The sequence below is a fragment of the Argopecten irradians genome, chromosome 14, assembly GCF_041381155.1.
Source record: "Argopecten irradians isolate NY chromosome 14, Ai_NY, whole genome shotgun sequence".
Classification (NCBI taxonomy): Eukaryota; Metazoa; Mollusca; class Bivalvia; order Pectinida; family Pectinidae; genus Argopecten; species Argopecten irradians.
In genome coordinates, this window is record NC_091147.1 from 6028944 (window position 1) to 6046790 (window position 17847).

Below are 17847 nucleotides of genomic sequence, written 5' to 3' on the forward strand. Positions count from 1 at the left end.
TAACTGACTTACTGCATGCTTAACCTCCAACAAAAAGACAGGTTGATTGAAAAACACAAACCTTTCCATCCCTATACCTTTGACTCTCCGATTGTTGCCTGTTTTGGTTTACCTGTACCTATTATGCTTGTAAGTACTTTTCAGTATTAGGGATTTTTATGCTCAATGTTAATACATCAGTTTCTCATTGTCCATCGTAAGGAGCATACAGATCTTTGCCATGTGTAGAGACAAAAACTTTGACTCTGCGAAATGCTGCATCAAAATATCTTTAGGGGATATGCATTCTATCAATTGAAAGCAAAGATGAAATTAATATTAAATAAACATTACTTACAATAAATATTACTTATATTTAAGTTTGCGACAAATCTTTTTTTATTATTTACTTATTTTTCTTGCAATCTCTGAACAGAGCTTGATAATTAGTAATCCAATTGTTTCATACTGTGCATATATATCATTTTCAAGAGGTCATTTGTTGATATTTAATGTTCCTGAAGACTTGAAACTTTTCCTTACAATACGAAATTGCTATCAGATGATAATTAAAGCTATATATGCCGTATTTTTCATACTAACGAATCAAGATAAGCTTTTAATATGTTATTCGTCATCCAACATTTTGAAAATAACAGTATTTTCAATGCATTGGTTTTAATTTTACAAATACAAATCAGAGCAGAAAATGATTTTTAGCTGTACTGCCAAAAGTCATTTTATGTACATCTATAGTGGAGCGAAATGAGTACCTACGGTCAGACCATGAAGCCAAATTGTGGTCTACAATTTCCTTTAACATTTTACAGGGTTATAAGTAATTGTAAAGTGATTTCGACAGATAAAAATCCCACCTAAACATACATAAGGCATAAAAAATCAACAATTGTACAGTACATAATTTTTCCATCTGAAGCCATTTGAATAGTTTTCACGGCTTAATTTATCAAATCTCATGGTTTTCAATAGATTAATGAAGAAAAAATAACATGCTAAAATTTTTACCTAGTTACGGCACATATAACTTTAATTGAAAAAATAATTAATGAAGCTTTTTAATGTATATTTAAATAAATGTGATTTTCTCATTGCATTGTATTTTTTTGAAGTACCGAAACTACTCAGTACCGAAACGACTGTCACCCCTTAGAACAAGGTGAGTAATGATTATCTCCTCTCTCTTACAGCATTTGTTATCATGGTCGACTGCACACATGTCCACCTCCTTTCACGGTTATGTGATAATCCTGATTGGTCATGAAAGGGGATTATGTATGGACTCAAAAGAGATTTATTGGCCACACTTTTCCTTTAAGCGAGGTTAGAAGTGTGTAGTCAGTCAGTGAACTATTACCCCCTCGGGTGTAATAAATCCCTTCTTATCCGAAAGCCATGCAATAACCTTTACTTCTAACATAGCAAAGTCATATAAATTTGGCCGTGTACATGGCGAGAGAGTTCATTACATCCATACCTGTTGGACAGGTACTTGTGTATCTTAAGATACAGTAGGTTCCTGCTGGCCATTCTGCTGGTCCCGTGTTGACGGTCGGGTCCGTTTTAGAGCAGAAGTGCCATTCGACGTGCCCTCCAGATGCATATCCTATTATGATATACTTTTTATTTAAGCAATATAAAAATACTAATTTTGATTAAGGTTTTAATTGATGTTAATGTGCTGTTACAGGAATGTTCTAATACCGCCCACGAAGGAAATCGATCCTTTGTCTAATGCTCAGATAGACATATCCATGGGCATCTGATAGTACATAGCTCAATCTTGTTTCGCTCCGGACATGTTAGAACGAGACCATTTTGTAACTTTATCCAGAATTTATAAGGTTAAAATGTGTTTGTTTGTATGGAAAATTGAATATATCGCGCAACGTGATGGGATATCGATTGTATGAATCTTTTCGTTAGTTATCTGTAAGGTATTATCATGTTTAATTTATTATAGAAGTACAAAGTAATGAGATTAATCACTATAATTATGACGTTGTAAATAACATCTAGACTCTACCTGCCAGGAAGTTCTCTGACCTGGAAGAGGAGCCAAACTCTTCAGTATGCCAGGTTCGGGAACCAGATAGGAAACCTGTTGGACATCCTGTTGTTGGCTGGAGCAGTGAAAAAACCGCGTTCGGCCAAGCTGTCATAAATACCATCAAGTAATTATTAAATGTATATAGAAATTGCAGTCTGTGATATATAAAATTTGTCAGTAATTATATCAAATCAATATAATATGAATGAAATGATATGGGCTTAGTATTAAATGTATTGCAAATACGTAACAATATCACACAATGAAAATCATAATACTTAATGCACGTATTAATTACATGTAATCTGTCAGATAAACATGACATTATTATATCACCTTTTCCCCTGCAATATTACACGGTGCCTATAGATGTTTAATGGTCCTACTATTGCCATTTCCATATGTGATATTTGTTTAACCATATCGTATGCTTATTGTTAACAACGCACGTCCCAGTATACCACCACAAAATAGCATGTGATTTTAACTATACTTTTAACATACATATATATATATATGTTTGTTGTTGACTACGTCCATATGTTACGATTGTGTAACTATATATACTCCCACATACTATTGTGTAACTATACATACTCCCACATGTTATGTTTGTGTAGCTATACATACTCCCACATGTTACGTTTGTGTAGCTATACATACTCCCACATGTTACGTTTGTGTAACTATACATACTCCCACACGATACGTTTGTGTAACTATACATACTCCCACACGATACGTTTGTGTAACTATACATACTCCCACACGTTACGTTTGTGTAACTATACATACCCCCACATGTTACTATTGTGTAACTATACATACTCCCACACGTTACGTTTGTGTAACTATACATACTCCCACATGTTACGTTTGTGTAACTATACATACTCCCACACGTTACGTTTGTGTAACTATATATACTCCCACATGTTACGTTTGTGTAACTATACATACTTCCATACGATACGTTTGTGTAACTATACATACCCCCACATGTTACTATTGTGTAACTATACATACTCCCACACGATACGTTTGTGTAACTATACATACCCCCACATGTTACTATTGTGTAACTATACATACTCCCACACGATACGTTTGTGTAACTATACATACCCCCACATGTTACTATTGTGTAACTATACATACTCCCACACGTTACATTTGTGTAACTATACATACTCCCACATGTTACGTTTGTGTAACTAAACATACTCCCACATGTTACGTTTGTGTAACTATACATACTCCAACATGTTACGTTTGTGTAACTATACATACTCCCACATGCTAAGTTTGTGTATAACTATACATACTCCCACACGTTACGTTTGTGTAACTATACATACTCCCATACGTTACGTTTGTGTAACTATACATACTCCCATATGTTACGTTTGTGTAACTATACATACTCCCATATGTTACGTTTGTGTAACTATACATACCACTATATGTTACGATTGTGTAACTATACATACTCCCACATGCTAAGTTTGTGTAACTATACATACTCCCACACGTTACGTTTGTGTAACTATACATACCCCGCACGTTACGTTTGTGTAACTATACATACTCCCACACGATACCTTTGTGTAACTATAAATACTCCCACACGTTACGTTTGTGTAACTATACATACTCCCACACGTTACATTTGTGTAACTATACATACTCCCATACGTTACGATTGTGTAACTATACATACTCCCACATGCTAAGTTTGTGTAACTATACATACTCCCACACGTTACGTTTGTGTAACTATACATACCCCACATGTTACGTTTGTGTAACTATACATACTCCCACATGTTACGTTTGTGTACTATACATACTCCCACATGTTACGTTTGTGTAACTATACATACTCCCACACGATACGTTTGTGTAACTATACATACTCCCACACGTTACGTTTGTGTAACTATACATACTCCCACACGTTACGTTTGTGTAACTATACATACTCCCACACGTTACGTTTGTGTAACTATACATACTCCCACACGTTACGTTTGTGTAACTATACATACTCCCACATGTTACGTTTGTGTAACTATACATACTCCCATATGTTACGTTTGTGTAACTATACATACTCCCACATGTTACGTTTGTGTAACTATACATACTCCCACACGTTACGTTTGTGTAACTATACATACTCCCACATGTTACGTTTGTGTAACTATACATACTCCCACATGTTACGTTTGTGTAACTATACATACTCCCACATGTTACGTTTGTGTAACTATACATACTCCCACACGTTACGTTTGTGTAACTATACATACTCCCACATGTTACGTTTGTGTAACTATACATACTCCCACATGTTACGTTTGTGTAACTATACATACTCCCACACGTTACGTTTGTGTAACTATACATACTCCCACATGTTACTATTGTGTAACTATACATACTCCCACATGTTACGTTTGTGTAACTATACATACTCCCACATGCTACGTTTGTGTAACTATACATACTCCCACATGTTACGTTTGTGTAACTATACATACTCCCACATGTTACGTTTGTGTAACTATACATACTCCCACATGTTACGTTTGTGTAACTATACATACTCCCACATGTTACGTTTGTGTAACTATACATACTCCCACATGTTACGTGTGTGTAACTATACATACTCCCACATTTACGTTTGTGTAACTATATTACTCCCACATGTTACGTTTGTGAAACTATACATACTCCCACATGTTACGTTTGTGTAACTATACATACTCCCACATGTTACGTTTGTGTAACTATACATACTCCCACACGTTACGTTTGTGTAACTATACATACTCCCACACGTTACGTTTGTGTAACTATACATACTCCCCACACGTTACGTTTGTGTAACTATACATACTCCCCACACGTTACGTTTGTGTAACTATACATACTCCCACACTTACGTTTGTGTAACTATACATACTCCCACAGTTACGTTTGTGTAACTATACATACTCCCACACGTTACGTTTGTGTAACTATACATACTCCCACACGTTACGTTTGTGTAACTATACATACTCCCACATGTTACGTTTGTGTAACTATACATACTCCCACACGTTACGTTTGTGTAACTATACATACTCCCACACGTTACGTTTGTGTAACTATACATACTCCCACATGTTACGTTTGTGTAACTATACATACTCCCACATGTTACGTTTGTGTAACTATACATACTCCCACATGTTACGTTTGTGTAACTATACATACTCCCACATGTTACGTTTGTGTAACTATACATTACCCCACACTACTTTGTGTAATATACATACCCCCACGTTACGTTTGTGTAACTATACATACTCCCACACGTTACGTTTGTGTAACTATACATACTCCCACACGTTACGTTTGTGTAACTATACATACTCCCACACGTTACGTTTGTGTAACTATAACATACTCCCACACGTTACGTTTGTGTAACTATACATACTCCCACACGTTACGTTTGTGTAACTATACATACTCCCACACGTTACGTTTGTGTAACTATACATACCCCCACATGTTACGTTTGTGTAACTATACATACTCCCACAGTTACGTTTGTGTAACTATACATACTCCCACACGTTACGTTTGTGTAACTATACATACTCCCACACGTTACGTTTGTGTAACTATACATACTCCCACACGTTACGTTTGTGTAACTATACATACTCCCACACGTTACGTTTGTGTAACTATACATACCCCCACATGTTACGTTTGTGTAACTATACATACATACTCCCACACGTTACGTTTGTGTAACTATACATACTCCCACATGTTACGTTTGTGTAACTATACATACTCCCACATGTTACGTTTGTGTAACTATACATACTCCCACATGTTACGTTTGTGTAACTATACATACTCCCACACGTTACGTTTGTGTAACTATACATACTCCCACATGTTACGTTTGTGTAACTATACATACTCCCACATGTTACGTTTGTGTAACTATACATACTCCCACATGTTACGTTTGTGTAACTATACATACTCCCACACGTTACGTTTGTGTAACTATACATACTCCCACACGTTACGTTTGTGTAACTATACATACTCCCACATGTTACGTTTGTGTAACTATACATACTCCCACATGTTACGTTTGTGTAACTATACATACTCCCACATGTTACGTTTGTGTAACTATACATACTCCAACATGTTACGTTTGTGTAACTAAACATACTCCCACACGTTACGTTTGTGTAACTATACATACTCCCACATGTTACGTTTGTGTAACTATACATACTCCCACATGTTACGTTTGTGTAACTATACATACTCACTACATGTTATATTTGTGTAACTATACATACTCCCACATGTTACGTTTGTGTAACTATACATACTCCCACATGTTACGTTTGTGTAACTATACATACTCCCACATGTTACGTTTGTGTAACTATACATACTCCCACACGTTACGTTTGTGTAACTATACATACTCCCACACGTTACGTTTGTGTAACTATACATACTCCCACACGTTACGTTTGTGTAACTATACATACTCCCACACGTTACGTTTGTGTAACTATACATACTCCAACTCCCACATGTTACGTTTGTGTAACTATACATACTCCCACATGTTACGTTTGTGTAACTATACATACTCCCACATGTTACGTTTGTGTAACTATACATACTCCCACACGTTACGTTTGTGTAACTATACATACTCCCACATGTTACGTTTGTGTAACTATACATACTCCCACATGTTACGTTTGTGTAACTATACATACTCCCACATGTTACGTTTGTGTAACTATACATACTCCCACACGTTACGTTTGTGTAACTATACATACTCCCACATGTTACGTTTGTGTAACTATACATACTCCCACACGTTACGTTTGTGTAACTATACATACTCCCACACGTTACGTTTGTGTAACTATACACCCACAGTACTCCAAACCCACATGCTACGTTTGTGTAACTATACATACTCCCACATGTTACGTTTGTGTAACTATACATACTCCCACACGTTACGTTTGTGTAACTATACATACTCCCACATGTTACGTTTGTGTAACTATACATACTCCCACATGTTACGTTTGTGTAACTATACATACTCCCACATGTTACGTTTGTGTAACTATACATACTCCCACATGTTACGTTTGTGTAACTTACATACCCCACATGTTACGTTTGTGTAACTATACATACTCCCACATGTTACGTTTGTGTAACTATACATACTCCCACATGTTACGTTTGTGTAACTATACATACTCCCACACGTTACGTTTGTGTGTTATTTGTGTAACTATTACATACTCCCACATGTTACGTTTGTGTAACTATACATACTCCCACAGTTACGTTTGTGTAACTATACATACTCCCACATGTTACGTTTGTGTAACTATACATACTCCCACATGTTACGTTTGTGTAACTATACATACTCCCACATGTTACGTTTGTGTAACTATACATACTCCCACATGTTACTACGTTTGTGTAACTATACATACTCCCACATGTTACGTTTGTGTAACTATACATACTCCCACATGTTACGTTTGTGTAACTATACATACTCCCACATGTTACGTTTGTGTAACTTTACATACCCCACATGTTACGTTTGTGTAACTATACATACTCCCACACGTTACGTTTGTGTAACTATACATACTCCCACACGTTACGTTTGTGTAACTATACATACTCCCACATGTTACGTTTGTGTAACTTACATACCCCACATGTTACGTTTGTGTAACTATACATACTCCCACACGTTACGTTTGTGTAACTATACATACCCCCACACGTTACGTTTGTGTAACTATACATACTCCCACACGTTACGTTTGTGTAACTATACATACTCCCACATGTTACGTTTGTGTAACTATACATACCCCACATGTTACTATTGTGTAACTATACATACTCCCACACGTTACGTTTGTGTAACTATACATACTCCCACATGTTACGTTTGTGTAACTATACATACTCCCACATGTTACGTTTGTGTAACTATACATACTCCCACACGTTACGTTTGTGTAACTATACAAACTCCCACATGCTACGTTTGTGTAACTTTACATACCCCCACATGTTACGTTTGTGTAACTATACATACTCCCACACGTTACGTTTGTGTAACTATACATACTCCCACACGTTACGTTTGTGTAACTATACATACTCCCACATGTTACGTTTGTGTAACTATACATACTCCCACATGTTACGTTTGTGTAACTATACATACTCCCACATGCTACGTTTGTGTAACTATACATACTCCCACATGTTACGTTTGTGTAACTATACATACTCCCACACGTTACGTTTGTGTAACTATACATACTCCCACATGCTACGTTTGTGTAACTATACATACTCCCACATGTTACGTTTGTGTAACTATACATACTCCCACATGTTACGTTTGTGTAACTATACAAACTCCCACATGCTACGTTTGTGTAACTATACATACTCCCACATGTTACGTTTGTGTAACTATACATACTCCCACATGTTACGTTTGTGTAACTATACATACTCCCACATGCTAAGTTTGTGTAACTATACATACTCCCACATGTTACGTTTGTGTAACTATACATACTCCCACATGTTACGTTTGTGTAACTATACATACTCCCACATGCTAAGTTTGTGTAACTATACATACTCCCACATGCTAAGTTTGTGTAACTATACATACTCCCATATGTTACGTTGTGTAACTATACATACTCCCACATGCTAGTTTGTGTAACTATACATACTCCCACATGTTACGTTTGTGTAACTATACATACTCCCAATGTTACACATAATCCCACAGTTACGTTTGTGTAACTATACATACTCCCACATGTTACGTTTGTGTAACTATACATACTCCCACATTAGTTTGTGTAACTATACAACTCCCACATGCTAAGTTTGTGTAACTATACATACTCCCACATGCTAAGTTTGTGTAACTATACAAACTCCCACATGCTACGTTTGTGTAACTATACATACTCCCACATGCTAAGTTTGTGTAACTATACATACTCCCACACGTTACGTTTGTGTAACTATACATACTCCCATATGTTACGTTTGTGTAACTATGCATACTCCCAAATGTTACGTTTGTGTATCTATACATACTCCCACATGTTACGATTGTGTAACTGTACATACTTCCACATGAGATCGGTGTCGTTGACCACTCCCCTGTATCCTGGCAAGTTCTGTAGTTGTTAGACAGTACGTTGGCGTGCGTGTCACACAGGTAGAATCTGTCACTACCGACAAGGTTTGACCCAGACTGGACAGAAGTTCCGGACACTGTTGGAGGGTCTCCACAATCTAAAACAAAATATTATATTAACATTAATATCAAATCCACATCGGCTCGTGGAATGTGATATTTGCCAGAAGGCAATTTTTATTAGTATTTTCTCCGATTACTTGATAAATTCACATAATTAGCTATTCAGACTAAAATCCAATAAAAGAACTTTGGTCGCCATGTGATTCATTCTTATTGCCATTGAAGTCACACTTGATATCGTGCTGTTCGGGATTCCTGGCCTTGTTAATGCCCCCTTCACACTGGACGAAGACCGCACTACAACCTAGAAAATCATTTCGATCGTAGCAAGTCGTTACAACGTCGTGGCGAGGTCTTTAGGGGCGTATTAACAACGCAGGTAGGTCGTCATTACGCGGGATAGAGAGTGGTAGAGCATTGCTGTGCTACGACTATTTTGAACATACTCAAAATTTACGTATCGAAGTCGGGGTGTTTGAGGGTCGCAATGGCATCGTATTAAAGTCGTAGATGGAGCGTAGTGGCAGCGGGTGCAGCGTTATAGAAACTCACGTGATTTGGTCGTCAAAACTATGATGCAACACTCTCTTCGCTGACGGCTACGTTTTAACTACGATATCATTAAGTCTACGCTACGCGCCTACGAAGGAAAGTCCCGATTTTACCACGATCAAGAGCACCATGGTACATTAGCACGACGAGGCCCCCAGGACCATTTTACGATGTCACCACATCTGTCTCAATACAGATTAAACAGCCACCCTTCATTTATAGTCTGACCGTCATTACAGCCACATTAAAACAGTAATTACATATGTGTGAGAGGGAAAAATAGAGGTGGTCGAGACAGGGGTTTACGAAAATCACCCTCCGTTTTCTCATTCTTCTTCCCCTTCTCTGCAGCAATAGCGCTATTGCCATCTTGACTTAAAATATACTTTGCTGACCTTGCAATAGCACAAGGTGCAGCAAAGCTTGATTTTCAATTTTAAGGTGTTATCTCCTGAAAAGCAAGAATAAAACTAAGAGAGGGGGCTCAAAGACATCGTATATATAGTAAACGTCGGTCGGTCTTGAAAAAGTCTTTGAAATAACGTAGCGCAAACGTGATACTCGTGGGAGCAGCGTAATACTAGAGTGATGCGATCTCCTAGAGTGTAGCAGCATCCAGGCCTATTCGTAAACTATATCGTACCGGCAGCATGTTTTGTCGTGGAACATTTGTACTTATATTGTACCGTTGACGTCAAGAATGTGGCGCAAAGCAATTTTTGTGTGCGGTATAAGCGTATCAGTGTCGTGATAACAGTCACACTGAAGATGGTTTTCAAAAAGTTTCAAGATCTCGCTACGATCTTTAATGTCGTGGAGGTCGTGGAGAGTGGAGTAGAGTATCCATCCAATGTAGTTAGCATCACTCTATTTTTTGTCTATCCTTGCACTTGCTACACCGGAATTGGTATTACTCTTCCGGTCCTTCGCTGGCCAGACTCAAGCCCTTCCCCGCTTTGATTCTGACATTTGTGTTTATTCCCGTTTTCTGTTAGTTCTTACATCTTATGCCCAGGTTAATACATGTATGGCGTAATATATTTAAAGAACAGTATCTCACCGGTACCCCCAACATGAACAGGGGCTACACATTGGTAGTCATTGAAGAGTATGTCGGCACTGTAGCGCTGACTATCAGGATTCACGACAGGACGCGCCTCTTAACTGCACAACCAAAAATATTTGAAATATGCAGATGCGAAAAGTTCACATCCATGAATTGTTAAACGGGTCTGCTTGTTATAGAAAAATCCAAAAACGTTTAAATGCTATATTGGCCTGTTGAAGCCATTAGGCTCGTGAAGTCGGTCAGGACTATAAAGGAAGCATATAGTTTTATATAGTGCCACATATGGTCCTAAATTGACAAAAGACCTAAACTTTTGGAGTAATAAACAAAACAAAATTGACCTTTCAATCCATCACATCTGTGACATCATGCAGAAGATCTTCTAATATTGACCTTATCTGGCCCTGTCCTTTTATGGACTCAGAAAGTACCAATTAGGACATAATGTGAAAGTAATGAATATCCCAGACTAATAATTCTAACGAAGTTTGACTTAATTGTGCTAAAACTGTTCTACCTATGCATAGCACGTGTTTGAATTATGTAACTTACTTGTGCACGTGACCTTGGTGAATTATATAACTTACCTGTCCAGGTGAAAATTAAGAATCATCAATATTACCTGTGCACGTGAATGTTAGAGATTCCCACGCTCCAGTAGACAGACAGGTGATAGAGGATGTCCCCGTGGCCACGTATCCCGTATCACAGGTAAAGGTGATAACCGTGCCCACCACCTTGTCGCTACTGGAAGGCGAGGCGTTTGGCACACTAGGGGGGTCAGGACACACTGAAATATAAGGGAGACGGTGTACAGTAATGCTAAGCTATAACAGGACAACACATGACAATAATTTTGTGTAATGTAAATACACAAATTGTTATTTCGTATGCTCTCCAGTTATATCGCTTTGATATCCACATGTGTGTAGTCTTACAAATCCTGACCACTCTGTTTCTGGTTGGTAATTTACAGGGCGTAAAACAAAAGTAGTACTACAATACAAGAGTTACTGGGGAAACGTTACAAGCACTGTCAACAGACAGTCTTTAGTCGCTATCCTTACCACAAGTAAAGGTTGCAGTTGACCATTGTCCATCTGTCTGGCACGTGATGAAGGCGTTGGCGTCGGGGGTGGACAGGACACCACATAGGTAGAATCTGTCAGTACCCACCAAGTTATCCCCTGGCTGTACTGTACCAAAGGGAATATCAGGTGGTGGCCCACAATCTATAAGGACACAAGGTATTATAAACGTTATCACTATCACTGTACAATACAATTTAATGTTCATGCAATAGTATATGACTCTTCTATATCTGGATAAAAAGGATTGGGATATTCTACCCGAGGGTTACAAAGCATCGAGATTAACAACATTTTGTGTTCTTGAGGTTAGATAATCCTGTATTGCCCAAGACCAGTCGGTAATACACGCTTAGGTGTGGAAAAAATGCATAATTAAACAGTATTTCGGATTATATTTTGCTTCGTCATTATTATTTGTCGGTAGAAACGATTTCTTTGAAAGGAAGAGATTTTTGTCAGATCAACACCTAACGTGTGTAGGCTTTGGGAGAATGAGACGTCACATATGAAATAATCATTACATTTGTGAAACGTCACAGGTACACATATGTGTTTTGTTAAAATACATGTAGGTTTACGTATTAAAGCATGATAAACACCACATTTTGAAATGGGTTTCCTGATAGATGTATCAAATACATTACAGCTATTCACGAATAACGAATTGCACTATGTAGACGAACTATATAAAGGATTGGTACCACATTATTTATTCTTTTTTAGAATACACAATCAAATGACTGAACTTAACAGTCACATCCTCCCCATCACGATCACACTACCACTGAGTGTTGGTACCAGTAACCATTTCGAATGTAGAGACTAAACAACTCATCGTAAGCTATCATGACATATGGATTTTGTCTGAAGATAATAACGATTACAGTCGTCTCGGCGGGAGTCTGTTTTGTGGGGACAGAACTTAAAGAGCATTGATTACAATAATGATAATCGTGGCACCAATATGTGACAGTTTGTGGCCTATTGTTTCTAAGAACGTGCATCATCACATCGGTCGTTGAAATAACACACTCATTGATTGTCCTATGCTGCATCTATTCACCTAGGTCTCTACTGTACATGTAATTAACAATCAGGCGGCAGATCTATTATTAAAGGGGCAATTCAATGAGGATAATTCTGTTGCATAACTACGAAGCAAAAAAAACACATCAATGTATTGTTCTACATTCCTTTTGAAACCTATTACAAGAAACATTGACAAAGGAGGGGTATCACTTATGGCCGTTTTATGACCACTCAGTGATAAGCAAAATATTTTGCATGAAGATACTTTAGGGTCAGTTGCATATTGTATGCTATCCAGAATATCCGATTTTTCTGCGCTCATGGTAATTTCAAATATCAAAGGTCAAAGGGTGAAAACTCACATTTTCTTTGTTGTTTTTTTTTACAGATTTTGGCTGAAAGTATTGGGTTTGTTCAGTTTAGAAAACTTATGAAAAGTTCAAAAATTAGGTTACAGCATTTATTGAATTTCCAAATCGTTGATCAATACAATTAAGCAGGCACAATAAACATGTACGCTGTATCCATACCCGAGCCAAAGTCACGTACGTTCAAAAATGCAATACATATCCACTGAGGAGTTGATGAAATCATTTTTAGACAAGAACATGCATCTAATAAGGTAAACACACTACTGTAAAAGCGATTTGAGTTGTTTTAGACAACAAATTCTTTACTACACTGGCAAGGGTCAGGGTTCAGCATACAAGACGTCCGACCACAATGTTTAATTGCGGACAGTAAGCGAGTTTGGACATTCCACACACATATCACTGAGCTTTTCTGGCATATCACAGTAAAACCAAATAATCTAATTTCTATTAGAACTAGCTTGTTTTTGAAATATGTGAAAATTTTAATGTACTCTTAGACTGGATTGTCCCTTTAAACAATATCATCACTTGCAGCGTCAAATTGAACTACAATTACCTTCTTTTTATCATACAATCATCCATTTATGATCGTTTTGAAGAGTTTTATTAAACAACGACAAGAAAAAGTGATAAATAAGAATGAAATACATTTTTCGTTTAATGCCATTGCAATTATTTGTTACTAATATGGTTGTAATAAAACTAATTTTTTTTTCAAAATTAAACACATTATTTTTTAGTTTTATAATTGGTTAGTGCAACAGGTAGGCTGTAGTCATTTAATTTGCTCCCCCTGTTTGGGAGTGACATGCGCAAAGCGTCACATCTACAACGCTGCTGCGCAGACATCTAAGGACGAAATATCCAATGACCAATTGAGACTAATAAAAAAAGTTATCCAACTTCCCATCCCAATCAGCACCTTAATAATGTTTTTCATAAAAAATAATAAAAAATATTTTCAGATAACTTAGTGAGGTTACCGATAAATTTTGTATATACAAATTAAGTAGTTAAGTAATTGTTGAATTATTTTATCATATTCTGCTGCCGTTTTATTCTCATAATTATTATTATTCCATTGTAGTTAAACTAAGGATGGGACGGAACAAGACCAGCGCTGTGGAATGGAACTATTAGCCATCAATTTGTGTTCTGCGCGTGAATCTGCTGTAATGATGTGACACTTTAACGGGTGGTTCATGGACAGTGACTTGGCAACCACAAAGTGACATATAACTTCTGTCGCAGTCTGATATCTAACTGGCGTGTTATAAATTTTGATTTGTATGTATTATATATAGTAGGGTACTGGCTCGCTATGGATTTAGAAGTCAAGAAATATTAAATATTATGTCTTATATTAGGTTGTAACAATTAGTTTAACAGTAAACTCCTCCTCTTAGTTCCTAGTGAATCCAAGGGGTCGAATTGGGAGAGATATGGTAACTGTAGAATGGATACAGTTTTAGGTTTCTCCGTGGTGGAAACATGGTAGTTATCCGTATTGGATAATATGGATATGAAATACTCGCCAAGGATTTACCCAGGGAGTACGGTGGAGACCCGTTGATCTGGCCTGAATCAACAGCCAAATTGCAATTGGGTCAGTTACATGCAAACTTTGCCAAGGTTTACACTGCCGAAGGTATCAGCTGGTAGATACTCAGCATAGGGTGTTCACCGTTGCATGTACCTGAAGTACTCAATTCTAGTCAGTTGTATATTGTTAGTTTAGGTAACATTTCAACCTGCTTTGGTTAACCCAGGGGGAAGGAATTTACCTGTTTAAATGTATTTTGCCTGCTCGTCATGTGATAATAAGTATCCTGCTGTGGTTATCAAATAATTAAAACAAGCTGTTACAATTTAATCCAATATTTTTAATTGTATTGGTTGTTTGTTTTCAAGAAAAGATCATAACGTAATTTCTATTCATATTATTTAATCGTTTATAAAGCATTGTGAGTTTTGCCCTGATGCTGATTATACACAAGAGGGATATACATGTACTCACGAGGTCTGAAGGCACCATATATCCGTGTTGAGTGCCTCACTAATGCTTAATTAGCCAATACAGACCAGTCGTCTGTCCCTGTGATATCATTTACTTAGTAGTATGTTAGCAATATTTTTTTACAATAATTGTAAACACACAGCATCAATACATTTTAATACTTAAACTAAAATTGAAAACCTAATAGTAAACAAACACAATATACAAAGATGAAATAGTCATATCCCTTCCTTTCATTCGAAATAGTTTACTTATAATCAAAACTTACCCCGACATTCAAATGTCGACCCCTTCCATTGGCCATTCCCAACGCACTTTCTTTGATCATCTCCGATTCCGGCGTAGCCTGCGTCACATGTGTATGTCACAGTGACGCCAACCTTTCGACTGTCGGACGTAAGTGAAGCATGGATAATAGGGGGCAGCTCTGGGCAATCTGTATAATGGAACAAATATCTATGTACCATATATATTAGGGCATTCTGGGTAATAGAGGGCAGCTCTGGGCAATCTGGATAATGAAACAAATATTTATGTACCTTAAATATAGGGCACTCTGGGTAATAGGGGGAAGCTCTGGGCAATCTGGATAATGAAACAAATATTTATGTACCATATCTGGGTAACGCTGGCGTCACTCTGTCCCGATGTTGACACAGGATGGACACACGAAAAAGAAAATTTCCAAATTCGGCACGGATCGTGAGCGCATCGGGCTATTTGCGAGGCCATTTTAGCTATCGTAAGATCGACGAGGAATTGTCTCATGATTCGGCAGTAACTTTGTGAGTGACCCTAAAATCTTTGGCATGCCAAAATGTTGCCCGAATACCATACGAAGGTTCATTTTCGTGTTGAATCCATGTGTCCATCTTGCCCTTCGTAAGGCAATCGCGAGGACATCTTGGCAATTCGTCTTACCATCGTGTAATCATCGGAGGCACATTTATAATCACGAATGCAGTACGAAGGAAATACGAAGTAATCCAATGGTCTCGAAGAAAACAACACGACTACGCGAAGCCCTCGTAAGACCGTCTTGAAGACATCGTATCCTAGTACGATGGCTTCACGATAGAAATACGGTGTTGACGAAGACAACGTAATTTCAGTCGCTCATATGAACACTTAAATGAACCTCACCAGAGTATCTTTTTCTGTCATCCTGGTTAAACAGCAGAAATGATAGGTTATGATGATAATATATAGGAAAAAGCAGACAGCTACATTTCTTCTATTATTTCAACTTTGAGAGTAAGATGAACAACCATTGCTGGCACAGAACTTTGTTTTGAGTGTTTGAAGATTTATAATTAATGTACCGATCCTGCAATGATTCAAGATTATACTTACATTGAAACTTTAACACTTAAAGTTATTATGTGCCGTAATTTGTATGCTCACGAATCAAGAAGAAATTTAAATGTCATTCACCACTGAAAGTTATCAATATATCGATTATTACAATACTTACAATGCATAAATGAAGGTTTTGATTTTATAATTTCAAATAAGAGCTCAAAACGGATTTTTGCAGTACTAGGTGAGTAATGTAATGAAATGAGTACTCTTTATCACACGAAGAAGCCAAGTTGTGGTCTACAATTTCATTTCACATTTTTACAGTGATATAAATAATTATAACGTGACTTCTTCAGATATATATATATAAAAAACATGAATTATTATAGTGCATAAATTCTGTGTTTTTGCAAATGTTTATGAAGCATCATACATGTTTCCCCACGCCTTGGTATGATTGTGAATGAATTTCTCAAAAGTTATGGTTTTCAAAAATTACTGAAGAAAAACCAACCTGTCAAAATGTTTCTTCCAGTTATGGCATATAAAACTTAAACATGTCAAAAAAATTCTTCTACACATTCTACAACATCTTATTTTAATTGCCAACTTGATTTAATTAAATCATTAATATGTGCTTAAAACAATATATTTGTTTGAGCTTTAATGATATTTGATTGCATTTCTTAAATGTTTGATTTCATTTTCTATATTTCCTAGAACGGATGGTTTCGTGTTGCCTTCGTACGAGCAGCGTATTGGAAACACGATGTCGTATAACCATCGTGTTACATTTGTACCTTCGCTCAGCATTAGTGTGTTCTTCTTTCAGCCTTCGTGTTTGATTCGAATAAAATCGCGTATCCTTCTTTAGGCATCGTATTTTCATCGGTTATCACTTCGGTGAAGACGTCGGGTAACACCTCCTTCGGGACGATTTTCATCCGAAATTGAAAATATCGTATTCGTA

General features: G+C 37.1%; 1 protein-coding gene across 1 annotated transcript; it reads right to left on the reverse strand.

Annotated features, from left to right (window-relative positions):
* Nucleotides 1-2012: 2012 nt before the first annotated feature.
* Nucleotides 2013-16406, reverse strand: LOC138308149 (protein lev-9-like). Its single transcript, XM_069249089.1, has 5 exons — nt 15844-16406; nt 12132-12296; nt 11687-11854; nt 9311-9478; nt 2013-2152 (listed from the first exon to the last, which is right to left on the reverse strand). Exons 1-5 carry the CDS (start codon nt 16040-16042, stop codon nt 2013-2015), a joined length of 840 nt encoding a protein of 279 aa, XP_069105190.1. The 5' UTR covers nt 16043-16406.
* Between the last annotated feature and the right edge of the window lie 1441 nt (nt 16407-17847).

Bases quoted from the DNA above. Each gene is read 5' to 3' on its own strand.
- LOC138308149 (XM_069249089.1), bottom strand. From the start codon at position 16,042: ATGGTACATAGATATTTGTTCCATTATACAGATTGCCCAGAGCTGCCC. The intron at 11,855-12,131 runs GTAAGGATAGCG...CTTATATTTCAG, and splicing joins AACTGCAACCTTTACTTGTG to TGTGTCCTGACCCCCCTAGT. The intron at 9,479-11,686 runs GTAATATTGATG...ATTTTGTTTTAG, and splicing joins TCTAACATTCACGTGCACAG to ATTGTGGAGACCCTCCAACA.